This window comes from Hirundo rustica, chromosome 15 (assembly GCF_015227805.2).
Source record: "Hirundo rustica isolate bHirRus1 chromosome 15, bHirRus1.pri.v3, whole genome shotgun sequence".
NCBI classification, from domain to species: Eukaryota; Metazoa; Chordata; class Aves; order Passeriformes; family Hirundinidae; genus Hirundo; species Hirundo rustica.
In genome coordinates this window covers 6,787,123-6,804,126 of record NC_053464.1, presented here as the reverse complement: position 1 = coordinate 6,804,126, position 17,004 = coordinate 6,787,123, and the positions used below count along the sequence as shown (strand labels likewise).

The 17,004-nt window shown below is 40.4% G+C and overlaps 1 protein-coding gene across 1 annotated transcript; it reads left to right on the top strand.

The window, feature by feature from the left end:
* The first annotated feature begins 252 nt into the window (after positions 1-252).
* Positions 253-16,015, top strand: ERCC4 (ERCC excision repair 4, endonuclease catalytic subunit). The gene is made up of 11 exons (XM_040079383.2): positions 253-441; positions 1,943-2,123; positions 4,821-5,016; positions 6,374-6,581; positions 7,662-7,842; positions 8,191-8,319; positions 8,898-9,008; positions 10,152-10,743; positions 11,455-11,547; positions 12,179-12,291; positions 13,277-16,015. The coding sequence occupies exons 1-11, from the start codon at positions 268-270 to the stop codon at positions 14,008-14,010; spliced, it is 2,712 nt and encodes a 903-aa protein (XP_039935317.1). The 5' UTR covers positions 253-267; the 3' UTR covers positions 14,011-16,015.
* The last annotated feature ends 989 nt before the right edge of the window (positions 16,016-17,004 follow it).

Below are 17,004 nucleotides of genomic sequence, written 5' to 3'. Positions count from 1 at the left end.
AAATAATTGGAGAAGACTGACTACCTCGCATTACCGCTTGGCACACACGCCCCGCACGGGGAGAAGCGGAGGCTCATCTGGCCGCAGCAGGACCCGTGTGCGGGGTCCCGTCCCCGCCCGCTGTGGGTGTCCATGAGGGGACGGACATTTCCCTGAGGGACCCTCCTGCCCGCGCGCGCCGGGAAACCGCCCGGCCCGGAGGACCGCGCGCGCGGGCCCGGCAGGGGGCGCCGCCGGGGCGCGCGCGTGCGCGGGAGCGGTGCCGCGATGGCGGCGCTGCTGGAGCACGAGAGCCAGATCTTCCTGGAGCTCTTCCACCGCGACGGGCTCGTCGTGTGCGCCCGCGGGCTGGGCATCGACCGCCTGCTGCTGCGCTTCCTGCGCCTCTACTGCGAGCCCGCCAGCCTCGTGCTCGTGCTCAACACCAGCCCCGCCGAGGAGGTGAGGGCAGCTGCCAGCGCCCGCCCCTTCCCCTCCCGGCTGCGGCGGGCGCGTCCCGGGGCCGGCCGGCGGCTCTGTCGCTGTCCCGAGCGGCTCCCCGGGCTGGCGGGAGGGTGTGCGGGTCTCGGTGAGGGCAGCGGGGGGCAGCCAGAATGGGTCAGGGTGGCAGGGACCACAGTGGCTCATCTGGTCCCACTTCCCCGCTCAGGCAGGGTCATTCCAGAGCACCAAGCACAGGATTGATTGTGTCCAGACTGTTCTGGAATATCTCCAGTGTGGGAGACTCCAGAGCCTCTCTGGACAATCTGTCCCAGTGCTCGCAGGGAAGTTCTTCCTCGTGTTCAGGTGGAACTTCCTGGGCATCAGCTCCTGCCCGTTCCTCCTGTCCCGTTGCTGGGCCCCAGGGAGCAGAGCCCGGGCCCTGCTCCGAGCCCTCCCTGCTCACACTGACAGACACGGATGCTGTCCCCTCTCAGCCACCTCCTCTGGAGGCTGAACAGCCACAGCTCCCTCAGCCTTTCCTCAAAAGAGAGATGCTCCAGTCCCCTCATCCTCTTTGTCACCCTCTGCGCCAGGAGCTCTGTGTCTCTTGTCCTGAGGAGCCCAGAACTGGACCCAGCACTCGAGCTGTGCCCCAGCAGGGCTGGGCAGAGGGGCAGGGTCACACCCCTGACCTGCTGGCAATGCTCTTCCCAAGGCACCCCAGGATCCCCGTGGCCTTTTGGCACTGCTGGCTCAGGGACAGCTCGTTGTCCACCCCCAGGTCCTGGGGAAGTTGTGAAACCACACACATTTGGGATCATGGCAGTTGAATTTCTATTCCTGCAGCACAATGAAGTCCTAGTAACACTAAAGGGCTAAAACAAGTACATAACTGTACTCACATACAAGTGAGGAGAAAGGGGTGAAACGCGCTTGTCTGGCTTGACAGGTTTGTCTCTAATTGTACAAAAGAAGCTGCTCTCTTTTCTCTGGAATCTGGCAAATTTCCCACAGTCAGGATGGGGAGGTCTTGGGAGAGCTTTTATAGCAACCATAGGTGAATAAAGATAACAGTTGTAGTTTCCAAGATTAAGCTGGGTGTATATGATCTACCTGCTGGAATCATCTAATGACAGGTGAGGGCACTAGTTGATCTCTTCCCAGTTCTCAGTTCTTAAGGCAGTATTAAAATCAAATTTTCTCTGAAAATGTGATATTGAAATGTAAGAAAATATAAGCTCCTTGAGGTGTCAGTTGCTCATTTTTATATAAGTATTGTCTAGTTACTACTGACTATGTAGATTTTTTAAATCATCCAGATGAGTTTGAAACTGAAGAAAGTATGTCAAAGAAGAAAAAATCATAATAATTCTGGCTTCTTTTACTAAAAGAAGTTCTACTATCATTTGTTTTCAACAGCTCCTCAAAATTACCAGAGTTTATGTAATAAAGGTGCTTTTTGGATCCCTTTCCCTGGATACCACAATAATGTCGTGTGTTTTTATTGTATTTGATTTAGGAGTATTTTATTGATCAGCTGAGGTCAGATGGAGTTGTTCATCTCCCTCGACGGGTTACCAATGAAATTGCAAATAATACTCGATATGAATTTTATACACAAGGAGGAGTCATCTTTGCAACAAGTCGGATCCTTGTGGTAGATTTCCTTACTGACAGAATTCCTGCCAATCTCATTACTGGTAAGAGCTTAATGAAAAAAAGGTAAGAGTGTTCTGTTTGAAAATATACAAAGCTTAATTCTATATGAAGAATTCTACTAACAGGTACTGAGGTTGAAGAATTATTCCTTTTTTCCCCCCGACCAAGACTGAGGTAAAAGGAGCAAATATGTAGTTCTTTCATATTTTTAATTTTTTTTCCTCTTGTTTGTCTTATTTAATCGTACAGTTTAAAAAGGCTTTCAAAGAAGAATAATCGACTGCACTTGGTGGAATAGTGTTCTGTGGTCTATTGGACACTGGCCTACATTAAAACTGATTTTAGATGTCATGCTTTACGAGCCATGCACACTACCTATATTTTTGCATTAACAAATTACTCCTGATGACTTCTCACCAAAAAATACCTCACTAATCTTTGTATTGACACACTTGGGCACTATGCAAACAGCAGTATTACAGAGTAATGCTACTGTGATTGTAAAGATTTGGGGAATAGCTTGCAAGCTTTTTTTTTGTAGTTATATAGAAGTTATACATTGAAGATGTGAGAGTTGCCCTGCTTTTCTCATATTCTCATGTTCTGTTTCCTTTCTCCTCCAGCCACTCTTGTTTTTATGTTCCTGTATAAGCTGGAAACCCTGTTACAGCCTGGAAAGCTGGAAAAATAACCAAGACCTCAGGATTTAAGAATATTTTACTATTTTTTGAGTGTTAACATCTTAATGATTAGAAACAGTTGAATATTATATGCTTAGAAGAATGCAAGTTTCTGCTTCAGAAGCTGTACCCCTTCCTTTTAGTCAAGCTATAGCAAGTTCCACTCTAAAACATTTTGAACACTTTTGTGCTGGAGTCAGAGAACACCAGATTTGTCAATTCTGGTATTTCTAAGTTCAAAAGAAGTAAATAGGTTTTCTGGGCGATCTGTGGTAATTTCTCTTTTTCCCTTAACTCCTTCCTCTCTACTTTTCTACCCTACCAAAGGAAAAAAAATACAGTAAAATTTTAAAACTGGTGCTGTCCCTGCCACAGAGCTGTGACAGGTTTTGTATTGCCACCAGAGGGTGTGAGAGCAGCTGCCACCGACTGGTAGCTTCATTCCCAGCCTCCCAACACCTGGGTCCGTGTGCCTTGTCTGTGTGTGAGATTATACAACAAAATCTCAGTGTTTCATGAGGACATAACAACAAAAACCTTTCTAGGTGTTAAAGATGTTATTTGTAAAATCAATGTGAATTAACATCTGATGAACTCATAAGTCCAGCTAAAAGAAGATAAGAGATTATCACTGCAGTAAAGCAGAATTATTCCTGGTGGTTTTAGCTGAGTAGAAATGATGTACTTGACAGCACAATGAAACTGATGCAAGGTGTGATAAAATGTGGCAAGTTGTTTCTACCAAGGCTTACAGAGCAGGTGTGAACTCCCTTCATAAGCAGATATATGTTGACTTAAAGCAGGAAGGTGTTATAATAAACACAGTCTTACTGACCTGTTAGAAAGAGCTGTCTTCCTGTCGTGGCCATCTGGGGTTACATCTTGATAAACTGGGCGTTGCTCAGAGATTACTATGATCATTATTATGTACTGAAAAATTTGCTTCATAGGACAGGTCTAACAATATCTAGATAGAAAAATACCTTGTAGTGGATTATTTCAGGACTTAATCATGAATGGCGAGCAGTTATATGGAATATAACATTTTCTGGATGCTTTTTCATTTAGCAGCCAAAGGCATGTTACAATCGATGGCTGGGTGCTGAGCTGGGGAGACTTGTTACAGAAATTAAATGCTCTGTAAGTTTATTAGCTTATGTAGGTACAAGGTAAAACCTGTGATGTTTGATGTCCTTTGCTTCTGTTTTAGAAAGGCATTTATGATTCCACTGGAAGCTGAGAACAGATGCCACATAGGCCTTACTTCAGCAGAGGGAGAGGGAAAATAATGCAGTGTGCTGTTTAACATGATTAACATGAGGAAAAAACAAGCCTTGGTTTAGCAGGTCTTGGCTGAGTGAACTGTGAACTCCAGAAGTGTTTGCTTCAAACTCGTAATTAAATTAAACTCTTGGTTAATTTCTCTTTATTGAAATGTGCTTGATAGGTCTTTTATTCCTAGGACACCCATAGCCATAAAGAAAATTGGTGGTGGATTCATATATTTGATAATGCTTGCTGTCCTTGAGTGTGAATATAACTGTCAGATGGGAGAGAAAAGCAGAATAAATGTTTTCAGAAGTTCTTTGATTATGGAAACACTTGAACTGTTACCAGTTAAAGTTACTTGACAAGTCTGTAATTCCAGAATTTCTCTTAATGGAAGAATTCATCACAGCCTCAAACATGTCAAACTCACTTCGTTATAACAGTGTGTTATGTTGTGCATTTACTTTTTCTGCTTTTAAAAGGCTCAAGTTTAAGTTATGTCTCAGGAGTATAGGATTTTCCAAGCTAGTAAGTCCTGCCACTCATGCACAAGCTTTTTTTTCCTGTAAAGATGCGTTATTAACCCAGTTCTGTTATTTGGCCATTCCATGGTACTAAAACGAGGAATCACTCATTTCAACCGCAAAACATTTGTTCAACCTTCATTTTAGAAGACTTAAATTCCTGTAATTAAAAGAGCAGTAGAAGGATAAGACAGTTGTGAGGAAAAATCCATACAAACCTGGACCTTTCTGTATTTTTTTTAACTTCAATTTTTTTTTTTGCCAGGCATTTTGGTGTACAAAGCGCACAGAATCATTGAGTCCTGTCAGGAAGCATTCATCTTGCGGCTTTATCGCCAGAAGAACAAGCAAGGCTTCATTAAAGCTTTTACAGATAATGCAGTTGCATTTAACACTGGCTTTTGTCATGTGGAAAGAGTGATGAAAAATCTTTTTGTTGGGAAGCTTTATCTGTGGCCAAGGTGAGGCGCTTCTTTCCTTCACTGCAGAGTTAAACTTAGAGGAAAGATGAAGGATGTCACAGTGGGTTCCTAAGAAAACAATGTATATGCAGTGACACTGCTTATCTGTGTTTCCTCTATTCCCAAACAAAATATTTTCAGTTTTTGACAGAAGTGGTCTTAAAGATACTGAATTTCTGAGAGTATTTTTGAAAATAGACTCAAATTAACTCTGTTGAGGGGATGAACCTTACAGTAGAGCTGTCCTTTTAGTCAACAGAAATCACGGCAAAAATTGACATTCTTAACAGTTTAAGAAAAACTTCTCTTACTAAACAAGAGTATTTAAGTCATGTAATGACCTGAAAACAGTCTCTCAGTTCTGCTCTTCACAGAGGTATTTGTTTCCAGCTGTGATGAAACTCCATGAATCTCTTTCTGTATGTCAAATTTTTTTAATCTTCTTACATACATATGTTGTGTATGAAAAACATTTCTTGGTGACTGTTCAAAGAAAAATTGCCAAGATGTGGCATGCACTGAGTCTTCCAGGAGCGGATCCACAAACGGAACTGGACTCTCTGATGACCCAGTCAGTGCTCTTGCCCAGGGCAGGATCTCTGCCCATTTGTTCCCTTAGTCCAGGCTGGAACATGTTTCACTCCTTCCTAGTGACCTGTTCCTCTACATTGTAAATTCCTTAACAGACTTTCTTTCAGTATCCCAGGGAAGTAGAAGTGGACATACCTATGGTAGCAAAGGTTGAGTAGAAGCTCTCTAGATTTCCTTCCTTGACTTCCATGGAAGTCCCTTCCTGGGGTTGCAGGCTGCAGTAAGGGAAATGTCCGTGGAGTTGCAGAGGTCAGCAGCCATTGGGTTCTCTGAGCCTCATCCTGTCAGGAACAGTCTGATGCCATCTCTGGATCTGTGGAGCCAGAGTGGCTCCAAGGGCAGGGTTCCAGCAAGGACCTGCAGGTTTCCCCAAGCTGAGAATGTCACAAAATCTGCTGGTGCAGCCGTGTGATTTCAGAGAATTTATGAACCCCTTACAGTTTCTCCCTTATATGATTTTTGGGCTTATTTAAATATTTGCTATGTGTGGTGATGATGCAGAATCCAGTGCAGTAATTTTCCACGGATCATTCACCAGCACTAGAGGCTCACATGACTAGAATGTCTGCAGTCATAATTGTGGAACAGATGGCTTTCTGAGGCTGTTCGCAAGATTGCAGTCTTCACGTCAGTAGAAACTGATTTTGGAATTAACTTACTTGTTTACATTTAAAACAATTGGAATTGTATTTTATACAAACTTTTGAGTAATTTTAAGTCAAATAAAATTATCCATGTAAATCTTACAAAGCTGTTTTTCTCTTAGATTTCATATAGCAGTGCACTCCTTTTTAGAGAAGCATAAACCTGAAGTGGTGGAAATACACGTGGCAATGACCCCTGCTATGCTTGCTATCCAGACTGCAATCCTGGACATTCTGAATGCATGTCTGAGGGAACTCAAACGTTACAACCCAGCTCTTGAAGTAGAAGATCTCTCTTTAGAGAATGCTATTGCTAAACCTTTTGACAAGGTAACCATTTTGATTGTTCTGCAGTGTCTAAGTGATGGGATATAGAGCTCCAAAGTGCCTGCCATGCAAACAGAAATGCTGTTTGCAAAATAAATAACCAGCAGCAGCTGAGTGTTCTCTCATGACGTGTTTATTACTGGTACAAGGGGGTGTAATGGTGATGTAGCTGTTGCCAGTAGGGTTTTTGATGTATTGGTGTTACTGTTCTTCCTTCATTTCCAAAGTCCCAACAGTAAGGACACTCCAATTCCTGGTTATAATAATAATAATTGTTGTTGCTGTTATTAAAAAGACTGCAACTTCAGCTCAGAATACTTTGGAGATTAATATCAGCAACTGCCACACGCATATTCCCCTTTTCCTTTTGAATTTCTTGCTTGTATCTTTTATTTTCTCTGGTAGGAGAAACACAGTACGTAATAGACAATATGCACGTGCATGCATCTGCTGTATCTTTAATCATTATGCATGTCAATAACTTTTTGCTCATTGTTATTTTTGACAGATCTGTTTGGCACACATATGCTTTTGTTAGGGTGAAATCAGCTGTCATAGTGCAACAGTTACTGGTTCACTGTGTTCATCTGGATGGGAGGCCTTCTGTATTTTAAATATTTGAAGGTTTTTTCCCTTGGGCTCCATAAGTTGCACATCTTCATGGTACTTATCTGGTTTTGGAAACTAAATGACATAACGGTTCTTGCTGTACCTGAGTAAAGGACACTAGATACTAAGTACAACAGGCCAGCACCAGTAAAATAAGGGTGTTTTTTTATAATTTTACCAGTATTTTATTATTAGATAGAAAGGAAAAAATTGACTGAAAGCATTAAATTATATATATCTGCTAATTGCTGAAATGTTTTTCATAAAGACATCTATATTATGTAAACTTTGCTAAAATATGATCACTTATATCAAAACAATTATCTCACCAGTACATCTTTATTTTGGTATCTGTAATAACTTTGGGAAGCTAGAGCATCCCCTGTAAAGTTAAAGTGCATTCTCAGCTTGGTTAGAAGCTATAATGTAGTACTGGATGTTTAACACTCCGAACTTTCCCATTTTTATTTCCAGACAATACGTCACTATTTAGATCCTCTCTGGCATCAGCTCGGAGCTAAGACAAAGTCTTTGGTCCAGGATTTGAAGATCCTGCGTACTTTGCTACTGTATCTAACCCAGTATGATTGTGTCACTTTCCTTAATCTCCTGGAGTCACTGAAAGCAAGTGAAAAAGCTTTTGGTGAGAATTCAGGTAAATACAGAATAACCATACAAGTTAATGCATGAAACAATGCAATGTTGATGTTTTTAATTATCATTCCCAAACAAATGAAGGTATCTAATTAGGTTTTACAAAACCAGCCATAAGGACGTAGGTTTTTATTGACAGATAATTCTTTCATCTTCCCACTTAACTGCTGTTACTTAACAGTGTGAGATTTGCATCACGTTTCTGTCTTTTATTAAGCTGGTGATTACACAGCAAGCAGGTAGGGCAGGTATTGCAGCTGAAGATCTGGGGCTTTTACTGCAGAGGCTTGGAACACATACACATTGCAGATGTCAAACTGCTGCTGGTTCCTTCTCATTTCCTCTCTAGGCTGGCTGTTCCTTGACTCCAGTACTTCAATGTTTGTCAATGCTCGAGCTCGAGTTTATCGCATTGCAGATGAGAAACTGAAAGGCAAAGCCTCAGGCTCTGAAAAACGTGATGTGAAGAAGGAAAATGGTACTGATCATTCCTAATTTTAAGTTTGAGAGTGTCACACGATTCCAAGTGCTTTGCATATTATTACTTGTGCTCTGGCTCCCTGCATGAACTTCCACAGCTCAGGATCTCAGTCTGTTAGCTGGGATAAATTGAGACATAATCTTAGTTCCAAAAGCACATAATAAACAACATAAAAGAGTCATGAAGTAGGGGATTCTCCTAAGCTTGCTCAGCTGATCACTGGGAGAGCTTTTGTGGAATTGTTCTTGCATTACACTGATGTTTAGCTTCATCTTTATTATTGTATGTGAAAGAGTAGGAGGCTGTGGTTGCTTTTATTAAAAATATATATATTCAGGAGTTTCAGACTTGAAGAATGAGTGAATATTTCAGTGTTTTGCTTCACAAAAGCACTTAGCTCCATTTTTAAATTTAAGACTGTTCTCCAGCTCATTAGCATAAGAAGTTGCATATGTAGGCTGTTGAATATCCTATGTGACAACAACCATCACACTATTGACATCTAACCACTGATTTAAAGTCTGAAGGATATTTTGGCCGCAGCAGCTGCTATGTTCAATCTTACTTTTTTTCAGAACCAAAAAGGGAATTGGTTCTAGAAAGTAACCCAAAATGGGAAGCTTTGAGAGAAGTACTGAAAGAGATTGAAAATGAGAATAAGAACAGCGACAACCTTGGTGGTCCAGGTGAGAGAATACTAAATTATGTAAGTTTTCCAGTACTGCTACTGCTTTGTACTTCTGCTTGACCTTAGAGAGAAGGAACTAACCCTTTTCTGTCATTTTATTAAAGAGTTGGTTTAAATTTAGTAATTTGTGGCCTTAAGATGAGGAATTTATGTATGTTTTGTACATAAACTATGTAAAATTAGTTAGTTTTGCATAAACTCTTATTAGGTCTTGCTCCACAAGAGAAATGCTGTTTGTTCGTACAATGTAATATTTTTTAGGAAAGAACTTGCATTATTCTGAAAAACATTTTAGGTTGCATTTCAGTAGTGACTGATACCTTAGTTCCAAGCCAAATAAAACTGATGTGGAAATTTGTCATGATCAAGGTACCGTTCACTCATTTCTGAAGTTTGGGTTCAAAACAAAAGTAGGGAGTCTGTCTTACGTCCTTTCTAATTTGCACATTCTTCTCATGCACCTGAAAATTTGCTTCTCATGAGTTGCATATAAATGAGGTAAAGATTAGGAGGTAGGGAGAAGAGTCTAACTGTTTTGCTGCCTTTCCTATTTTAGGGCTTTTCATTCCCTTAAAATTTAGCAAGTTTTATTTTAGGAAATAGTAAGGGTAAAAAAGTGCTCTTTTCTCCCACCCACAGTGTTCTGACTCTGGGTAAGAACTGGCTCTCTCACCTAGTGCTGTAGGAGTTTATCTGAGTCAGCTTGCAGAGAATTGTTATTCACAAATGTCAGTAATACTGTGTGAAACATGTGTTTTGTAGACTAACACAGCTGACAAATTAGAATGGTCTAAATTCAGTTCTTCCTTATTCCACATCTTAAAAATGAGTAGTTGTTCAAGTATGTTTCAACACGTGCTGTTATCTGCCTTGTTTCCAGTGGTCAGAAGGAAAACTTTACAAATTTAGATATAAATAAGGAATGCTGAACTTCCATTAATCTTCTCTAATTTTATTTGGTACAAAAAGCCGTGCAATTTAGATTCTCTCAAAGTCCAAAGTGACTGTGGCAACTCATGTCAAGGCATTTGGCAGGCTCAGTGGTTGGATCGGTGCAAGCCCTTGGCTCGGGAGGTGCTTGGAGCTGGATAAGAAGCACAGCGTTACAGGCTGTAAACATGGTATTGTTTCTTGACTGCAGGGCAAGTGCTCATTTGTGCCAGTGATGACCGAGCCTGTGCACAGCTCAGGGAGTATATTATTGCTGGAGCAGAAGCTTTTTTAACAAGACTATATAACAAAACCTTCGGAAAGGACGAGAAAGCTGGAGAAGTGTGGATCAAGGACCAAAAAGCCATCAAGTCCAAAGGAAATGCCAAACCAGACTTGGGGCCTCAAGCCAAAAAAGCCAAACTCACAGCTTCTTCAAAACAAAATAAACACAAGAAGCAGCAAGACCGGACTATAATCCAAATGATAGGGAAAACTGAGGAGGAAAAGAGAGAGGAGGTCGAGGTGGAAGACAACGAAGAATTAAGTGGTAGCCAAGAAGGCAACACTGAAGAGACCATTCCTGAAGATTTTGATGTGAACTTGCCCTCAGATTGTTACTATGGGATTTTCAAGGACCCGCTGACGATTATCCACCCGCTGCAGGGGTGTGGGGATCCCTACGCACTCACTCGGGTGCTGCACGAAGTAGAACCCAGATACGTTGTGTTGTATGATGCAGAACTCACCTTTGTTCGGCAGCTGGAAATCTACAAGGCAAGCAGGCCTGGGAAGCCTTTGAGGCAAGTTGACCTGGCCAGGGTAATTCTAGTCTGATTGATAAAATTAAGAGTGCACTGTCGGCAGTCAATGCGGAACATGTTGCTGTTCATTTTCATTAGCTACCTTTCAGTTCCTGTTGAGCCCTTAAATTTAAACAAAAGCATAATGTCTGGTGTAATCAAAAGATAATTTTTACTTTCCAGCAGGTATTTAGACCCTTAACAGCAGAAGCATTATCTGTTAAAAAAATATTCCAAGACCTCTGCTTCAACAATTTTAGTGGCAATAGATCATTTTGAGGTGGTGTAGTCTCATTTTAAATCATCTCTGTAGATACAATTTTTAAACAAATAGATTCATTTTGGGTTTGATTAATTTTCACATTTTCTGATGTTCATTGTGCTGAAGACCAGTAATTCAGAAACTATAACAAAGAAGCAAGTAAAGGAAACACAATTAAAAAAACTAGTATTTGCAGTAATAGCATTTGCCTGACAGAAATATCACCACATTGGGTATATGTATTTAATAAACCTGGAAATTGCAAAACTCAGTTTTATGAATAAATGTCACATACTAATTAAAAATATAATATAGACTTGAAATTTAATATACTATTAACTAACTTGTCAGGCACTTACTGCTACTAATCCTAAATTTATTGGTTGTGGATTTTTTTAACCTAATACAAAGTTTTGTGACCTCAGTTTTTTTCTCTTTTATACCTACAGAGTTTATTTCCTCATATATGGGGGCTCCACAGAAGAGCAGCGCTACCTCACAGCTCTGAGGAAAGAGAAGGAGGCCTTCGAAAAACTCATTCGGTAACATTATTAGTTTAACTGCCTTTATAATTAGTGTTTCATGTAATTCTACAGCGTGCTTACATTTTAAATAAAGTTCTTAACTGTGTGAAGGCTTGAAATTAACTTTTAATTCAATTCTTTGTCAGATGCAAAGACTACTTTCCTACTGAGAATCACCAAGAAGTCAAAACTTTCCTTTTCAAAGCACCTGGTATTTTGTTTAATAATTTTAGCAGGATTTAATATTAGCGTAAGGGCTAATCAGCATCACTTGAATTTTTTCCCAATTGTCTATGAAGTTCATTTGTGTAATTGTGTTTTTGCAGGTAACAGTTCTTGTAAGATAATTTTTAAAGCTTTTATAACCTAAGTCAGTTGGGGAAAGAAAACAAATATTTCCTTAGACTGTATAAGACAGTATTTTTACTGGCAGTGCCTTCTCAGCAGGTTGCAGTACTATAACTAGTCATTAGTTCCTTTGTAAAAGGAAAAACCTAGAAAAACCCAGTAAATTGCATTTCTGATTGGCTTTGCATTTAGTATTAAACTACATATAATTTTACAGCTGGATGAAGGGTATTGAAATATTTCAATCTTCTTTACTCGTGCATTTGCAGTTTTTAGTTTGTGTTTGTTTGTGGTTCCTTAGAGAGAAGGCCAGCATGGTTGTTCCTGAAGAAAGAGAAGGAAGAGATGAAACAAACTTAGATCTCCTCAGAGACGCTAGACCTGCCTCTGTCTCTGCTGACACACGCAAAGCAGGTGAGCAGCTCCTAGGTCAGGCTTGCAGTGCAGAGCTTTCCAAAAGCCCCATAACTATTGCACTTTAAATCCTCCTCACAGCTTCTGGGGCAGAGACGTGTTGTACATTGGCTCTGCGGTCTTCATGCTAAAGAAACATTATTTCCCAGGTACCATTTGGATTGTTTCTAGTCAAATTGTTGGTTATGAGGCTGTCTAGTGCTGCTTGTAGGGAGAGAAATTAAAATGTAGAAACTGAAGTCTTCAGATGGTCAAGAGCAGTGTTGTTCTTGAGATAGTAGATGTTGGGGACTTCTTTTCATCTTTGCAAAACCTGCTGCCTGGGTAAACAACTGCACGTTATGGATTTGATCACTTCCTTTGCAATAAAATGTCCTTTTTCTTTTGTTGCAATTCTAACCATATTTTTGTCCTTTTCCTCTGACATGTGTGCTGTGCCTCTGCCTGTTTTTCTTTGCTGTCGTTTCTGTAATCCTGCTCTCCTTTGCCATGTGCTCTCTAATCTTTGCTGTTACATCTTTTGTGGTCTTGGTGCTGCAGTTTCTATGTGTCCTGCAGATCTGTAAAGGCCAACACATAATTCCTACAATAAAGTGCTGTATTTCTGTGGGAAACAGCTGGAAATAAAAGAGATCAGCTTCATTATCTTGTTTTGTAGGCAGCCTTTTAAAGATTTCCCTGATTCATTTAAATAATTTTCATCTACAGCCTAATGTATTTCATTGTCACCTATACAAAGTTTACAGCAAGTAGCATGGTAGTTCTATCAAGCTGCAGAGCTTGCTCTATAAATATATTTAGGCAAGTAATTTTTTTCTCTAACAGTTAAAAATCAAATGAAGTCTGGATTTATTGTACTGCTGAATTTGAGGTATAACTTAAGATGAGAGGTCTATCCATTGCAGAAGTCTCGGCAGCACAGAGTAAAACAACCAGAGCAGGAGGTGCCGAGTATGGGGATAACTGTGTTTACTTTGCCCTTTAGGTGGACAGGAACAGAAGGGCATTCAGCAAACCGTAATCGTGGACATGCGGGAATTCCGTAGTGAGCTTCCATCACTGATCCATCGCCGTGGGATCGACATTGAGCCTGTAACTTTGGAAGTTGGGGATTATATTCTAACCCCTGACATCTGTGTGGAGCGGAAGAGCATCAGCGATCTGATTGGTTCCCTAAACAACGGCCGGCTGTACGCGCAGTGCGTGTCCATGTGCCGCTACTACAAGCGGCCGGTTCTCCTCATTGAGTTTGATCCTAACAAACCCTTCTCCTTGATCCCGCGAGGCTCTCTACAGCCAGAAATTTCCAGCAATGATGTTACTTCTAAACTAACCCTTCTCACACTGCACTTCCCAAAGTTACGAATCCTGTGGTGTCCCTCTCCCCACGCTACTGCTGAACTGTTTGAAGAGTTGAAACAAAACCATCCCCAACCCAACGCAGAAACAGCGATGGCCGTCACCGCAGATTCCGAAATCCTTCCTGAGTCAGACAAGTACAACCCTGGGCCTCAGGACTTCCTGCTAAAAATGCCTGGGGTCAATACAAAAAACTGCCGTGCCTTAATGACCCACGTTAAAAGCATTGCAGAGCTGGTGACGCTGTCCAAGGACGAGCTATCCAAGATTTTGGGTAATGCTGCCAGTGCCACACAACTCTACGACTTTATTCACCTGACCTATGCAGAGGCACTAGCCAAAGGAAAGAGCAAAAGATGACTCATGAGATTGTTCAACACGCAGCACAGATAAGCTGTTCTGGCACAGTACTTGGCAAATACATGAAATATTTTAATAAATGCCCCCTCTAAGATAACCAGCTGTTTCTTGCTAAAGCTGTTTCATCAGTTCTAACATGTAAGTTAATTACTACTGAGTGAGGGCAAGTTTCAAGAGGAAAAAATATTTTTAATAGAGTAATGTGAATTATTTTTATTCTTTTTAAAGCACTTTAACCAATTCTATAATACCACTGAATTAACTAAGTGGAGTTTTTCACCAAGACCATAAGAATTGAGTGCTATGACTAATTGATAAAGGTGTTTTCTTGTCATGATGTCATGATGTCATGTTCATGCTAAAAATGTGCTGTTTTGATTAGTCTGTGTGACCTGCTGCATGATACAACACTGCTCTTACCATTTTTAATGTCTCACTCTGGCAAGTGCATATTTTTGATTGAAAGTGATGGAGCTATTTGAAACACTTTGTGGTCTTTGCTCAGGAGTTTGTTTAGAATATACTGGGACTGAATCCTGAGTTGTAGAACATGATCATAAGCCTTTGTCATTGTACGCTATGCTCTACATTTTGCTTGCTTACCTTACTACCAGTTACACTTTTACCACTCCAAAGCCAGTACAGCTCTGTCTTGCTAGATTTTGCAAAGTGCTTTCCTTTGGTCTGTCTGAGTAGAGATTCTGTGGTGCCACAGTGGAACGTAATTTCAAGTGTGCCTTAATTATACTTTTAAGAGGCTTTGTTTTTTACTCAGTTTTGATAGCTCTTTCACCTCTTTCACTTGTACGTGAAAAATCTGGGTATACCATTGGGCTGTTTCTTTATACCAAAGAATATTTCCTCTTGTAAAATGCAGTCCTTTTCTAAGCAAGGTTTTCCAAGAGTATTGAAAGTTCTTCCAATATTGACTTCTTTTGTGTCCTATTGCTCTTGTATTTTTGTGTCTCAAATCAACTGTCTGCCAATAAACTCAGTAAAGCCATTGTCACATAGAAGATAATACTTTTAGCATTTTGTGTAGCTTAAAAGAGGGAAAAGTTTCTGAATGTATGCATTGTTAAATTATATATTCTACATTGAACTTTGATACAACTGTGTAACAAACTGCCTTTGCCAAAAAGGTTGGTCCAGTGTTATTCTGAGCTAATGTATTTACATTTGCTATTTACAAAACCTTTATCTATGACTTGCACATGTATTTATACAATTCTAATGGGAACAACAGACCAATATTATCTCCTTCATGAAAGGAGAAAATATTTTTTGTGTTCAGGTTCAGTAAAAACTGTACTGTGCACTTTCAGGTAAAATGTTTATTGTGCATTTTAAGTGTGAATTATGAATTGTTTACTTTAATCTATGGCTGAGCAGTGACAAATTTCCAAGGGAACTTCTGCAGATGCAAATCTTAGTATTAAATACATCCATAATAAGATTAAAATTTGTTAATTATCTTGGTTTGCATTTGGTTGTATTGATATCAGAACATTTTTATTTTTAGTGTGTGGTTTACAATCCAAATCTTAGGGTTTCTATTGCCCTAGATTCTAATTTATTTAATATGAGAAGTCTTTCCATGAGACTTCTGCTTATTCAAACTAATGTTATCAGATGTGCAGAGTGTTGAGAAAGCCTGTAAAGTGGTGCTAAGAGAACTGAAAATCAGAGTAAGATCAGACTGTCCTGAGCGCATGGCCTGTAGAGCCTGATTCAGAAAAGGGCAGCTGACCAGCCTTTGAGGATATTGCTTTTGCACTGGGCATTAGGGTGCTCCATGAACTGTGGGTTTGGGGTTTTTCACAGATGCTGCCTCAGCTCTCTCAGTGAGGTTTGGAGTTTTTGCATTGATGTGTATGGGGTGAAAATGAAGGGTATAGTTACAGGTGATAAAGTTGTAGCTTTGTGTTGTATGCTAGATCGAAGTTACATCATGCAATTAAATAATTATTTGCTGAATATTTTAATTAAATTGCCTTTTGCTTATACGTGTGGAGTTTCTGTAAAGCTTTTTCCTTTTTCTTTCTCTATGCAGGATTTGCCCTTTTTCTCTAGAACAACCACAAGTAGCATTGTTGCATGTTATTATTGCTCCTGTGCTCTGGCATTTTGCCGTATTAGGCTGGATTGCCAGTTAAGAGCTGTGGGCAGGAGGTACAGATTGTGCTCCCAGGTGGGAGAGCAGTGTCCTAAAACCACTTATCCTTGAAATAACGGAGCCAAAGGTTCTGCCTGAATGCAGTCACAACACAAGTTTGGGTGAACGATAAAAATCCTCTCTGATTAACAGTCATGGAATTTGTACATCTTTGTCACTGCTGATGTTTTAGATTTGTGCTTTTTTATTAAAACACAAACACTCCCTGCCTTCAGTTTGGGAGTGTCTCAGCTTCTTCCTTATCCCCAAACCAAGAGTTCATGTTCCCAGGTCCCTCAGTAGGTGAAGCCCCCCTGTGTGGGGTTCACATGCTCTAGAGTTGCCAAGCTGCTCCTTTCTCTAGCTTCTCCTGGGCTTTTACACTGACAGTTCTTCTGGAATAACCACACAACCGCTTAGGAGCAAATGCAGCTTATATTAGCAAATCTATTTGGCACAGGATAGATGAAGCTGCAGTCCCTGTGTTTAAGTTACCTGGTTACTATTCCTGCTCATGGGGACACTTGCAGATTTGAGCTAATGCTAAAGGAGGTTTTTGTGACAGTGTTGTCACTGTGCAGTCCCTAACCAAAGCAAACCTTACCTGCAAAATTACTTTTTCTGCATGAACATGTAAAGTAGGGCTTTTCTGGTAGCAGCTGGATTGATTGCTTTCAAAACTTAAATGTAAGCTAGCTGACCAGAAATCCACAGTTTATTAAATATGTAGCTATGCTGTTAAAAACAGTGACTCGTTTGGAAAGTGGAAAAATTTAAGTGTGAGGATTGTGATTTCTCATTTGCAGAGTGATTGTACAACCACAAATAACTTAATTTTT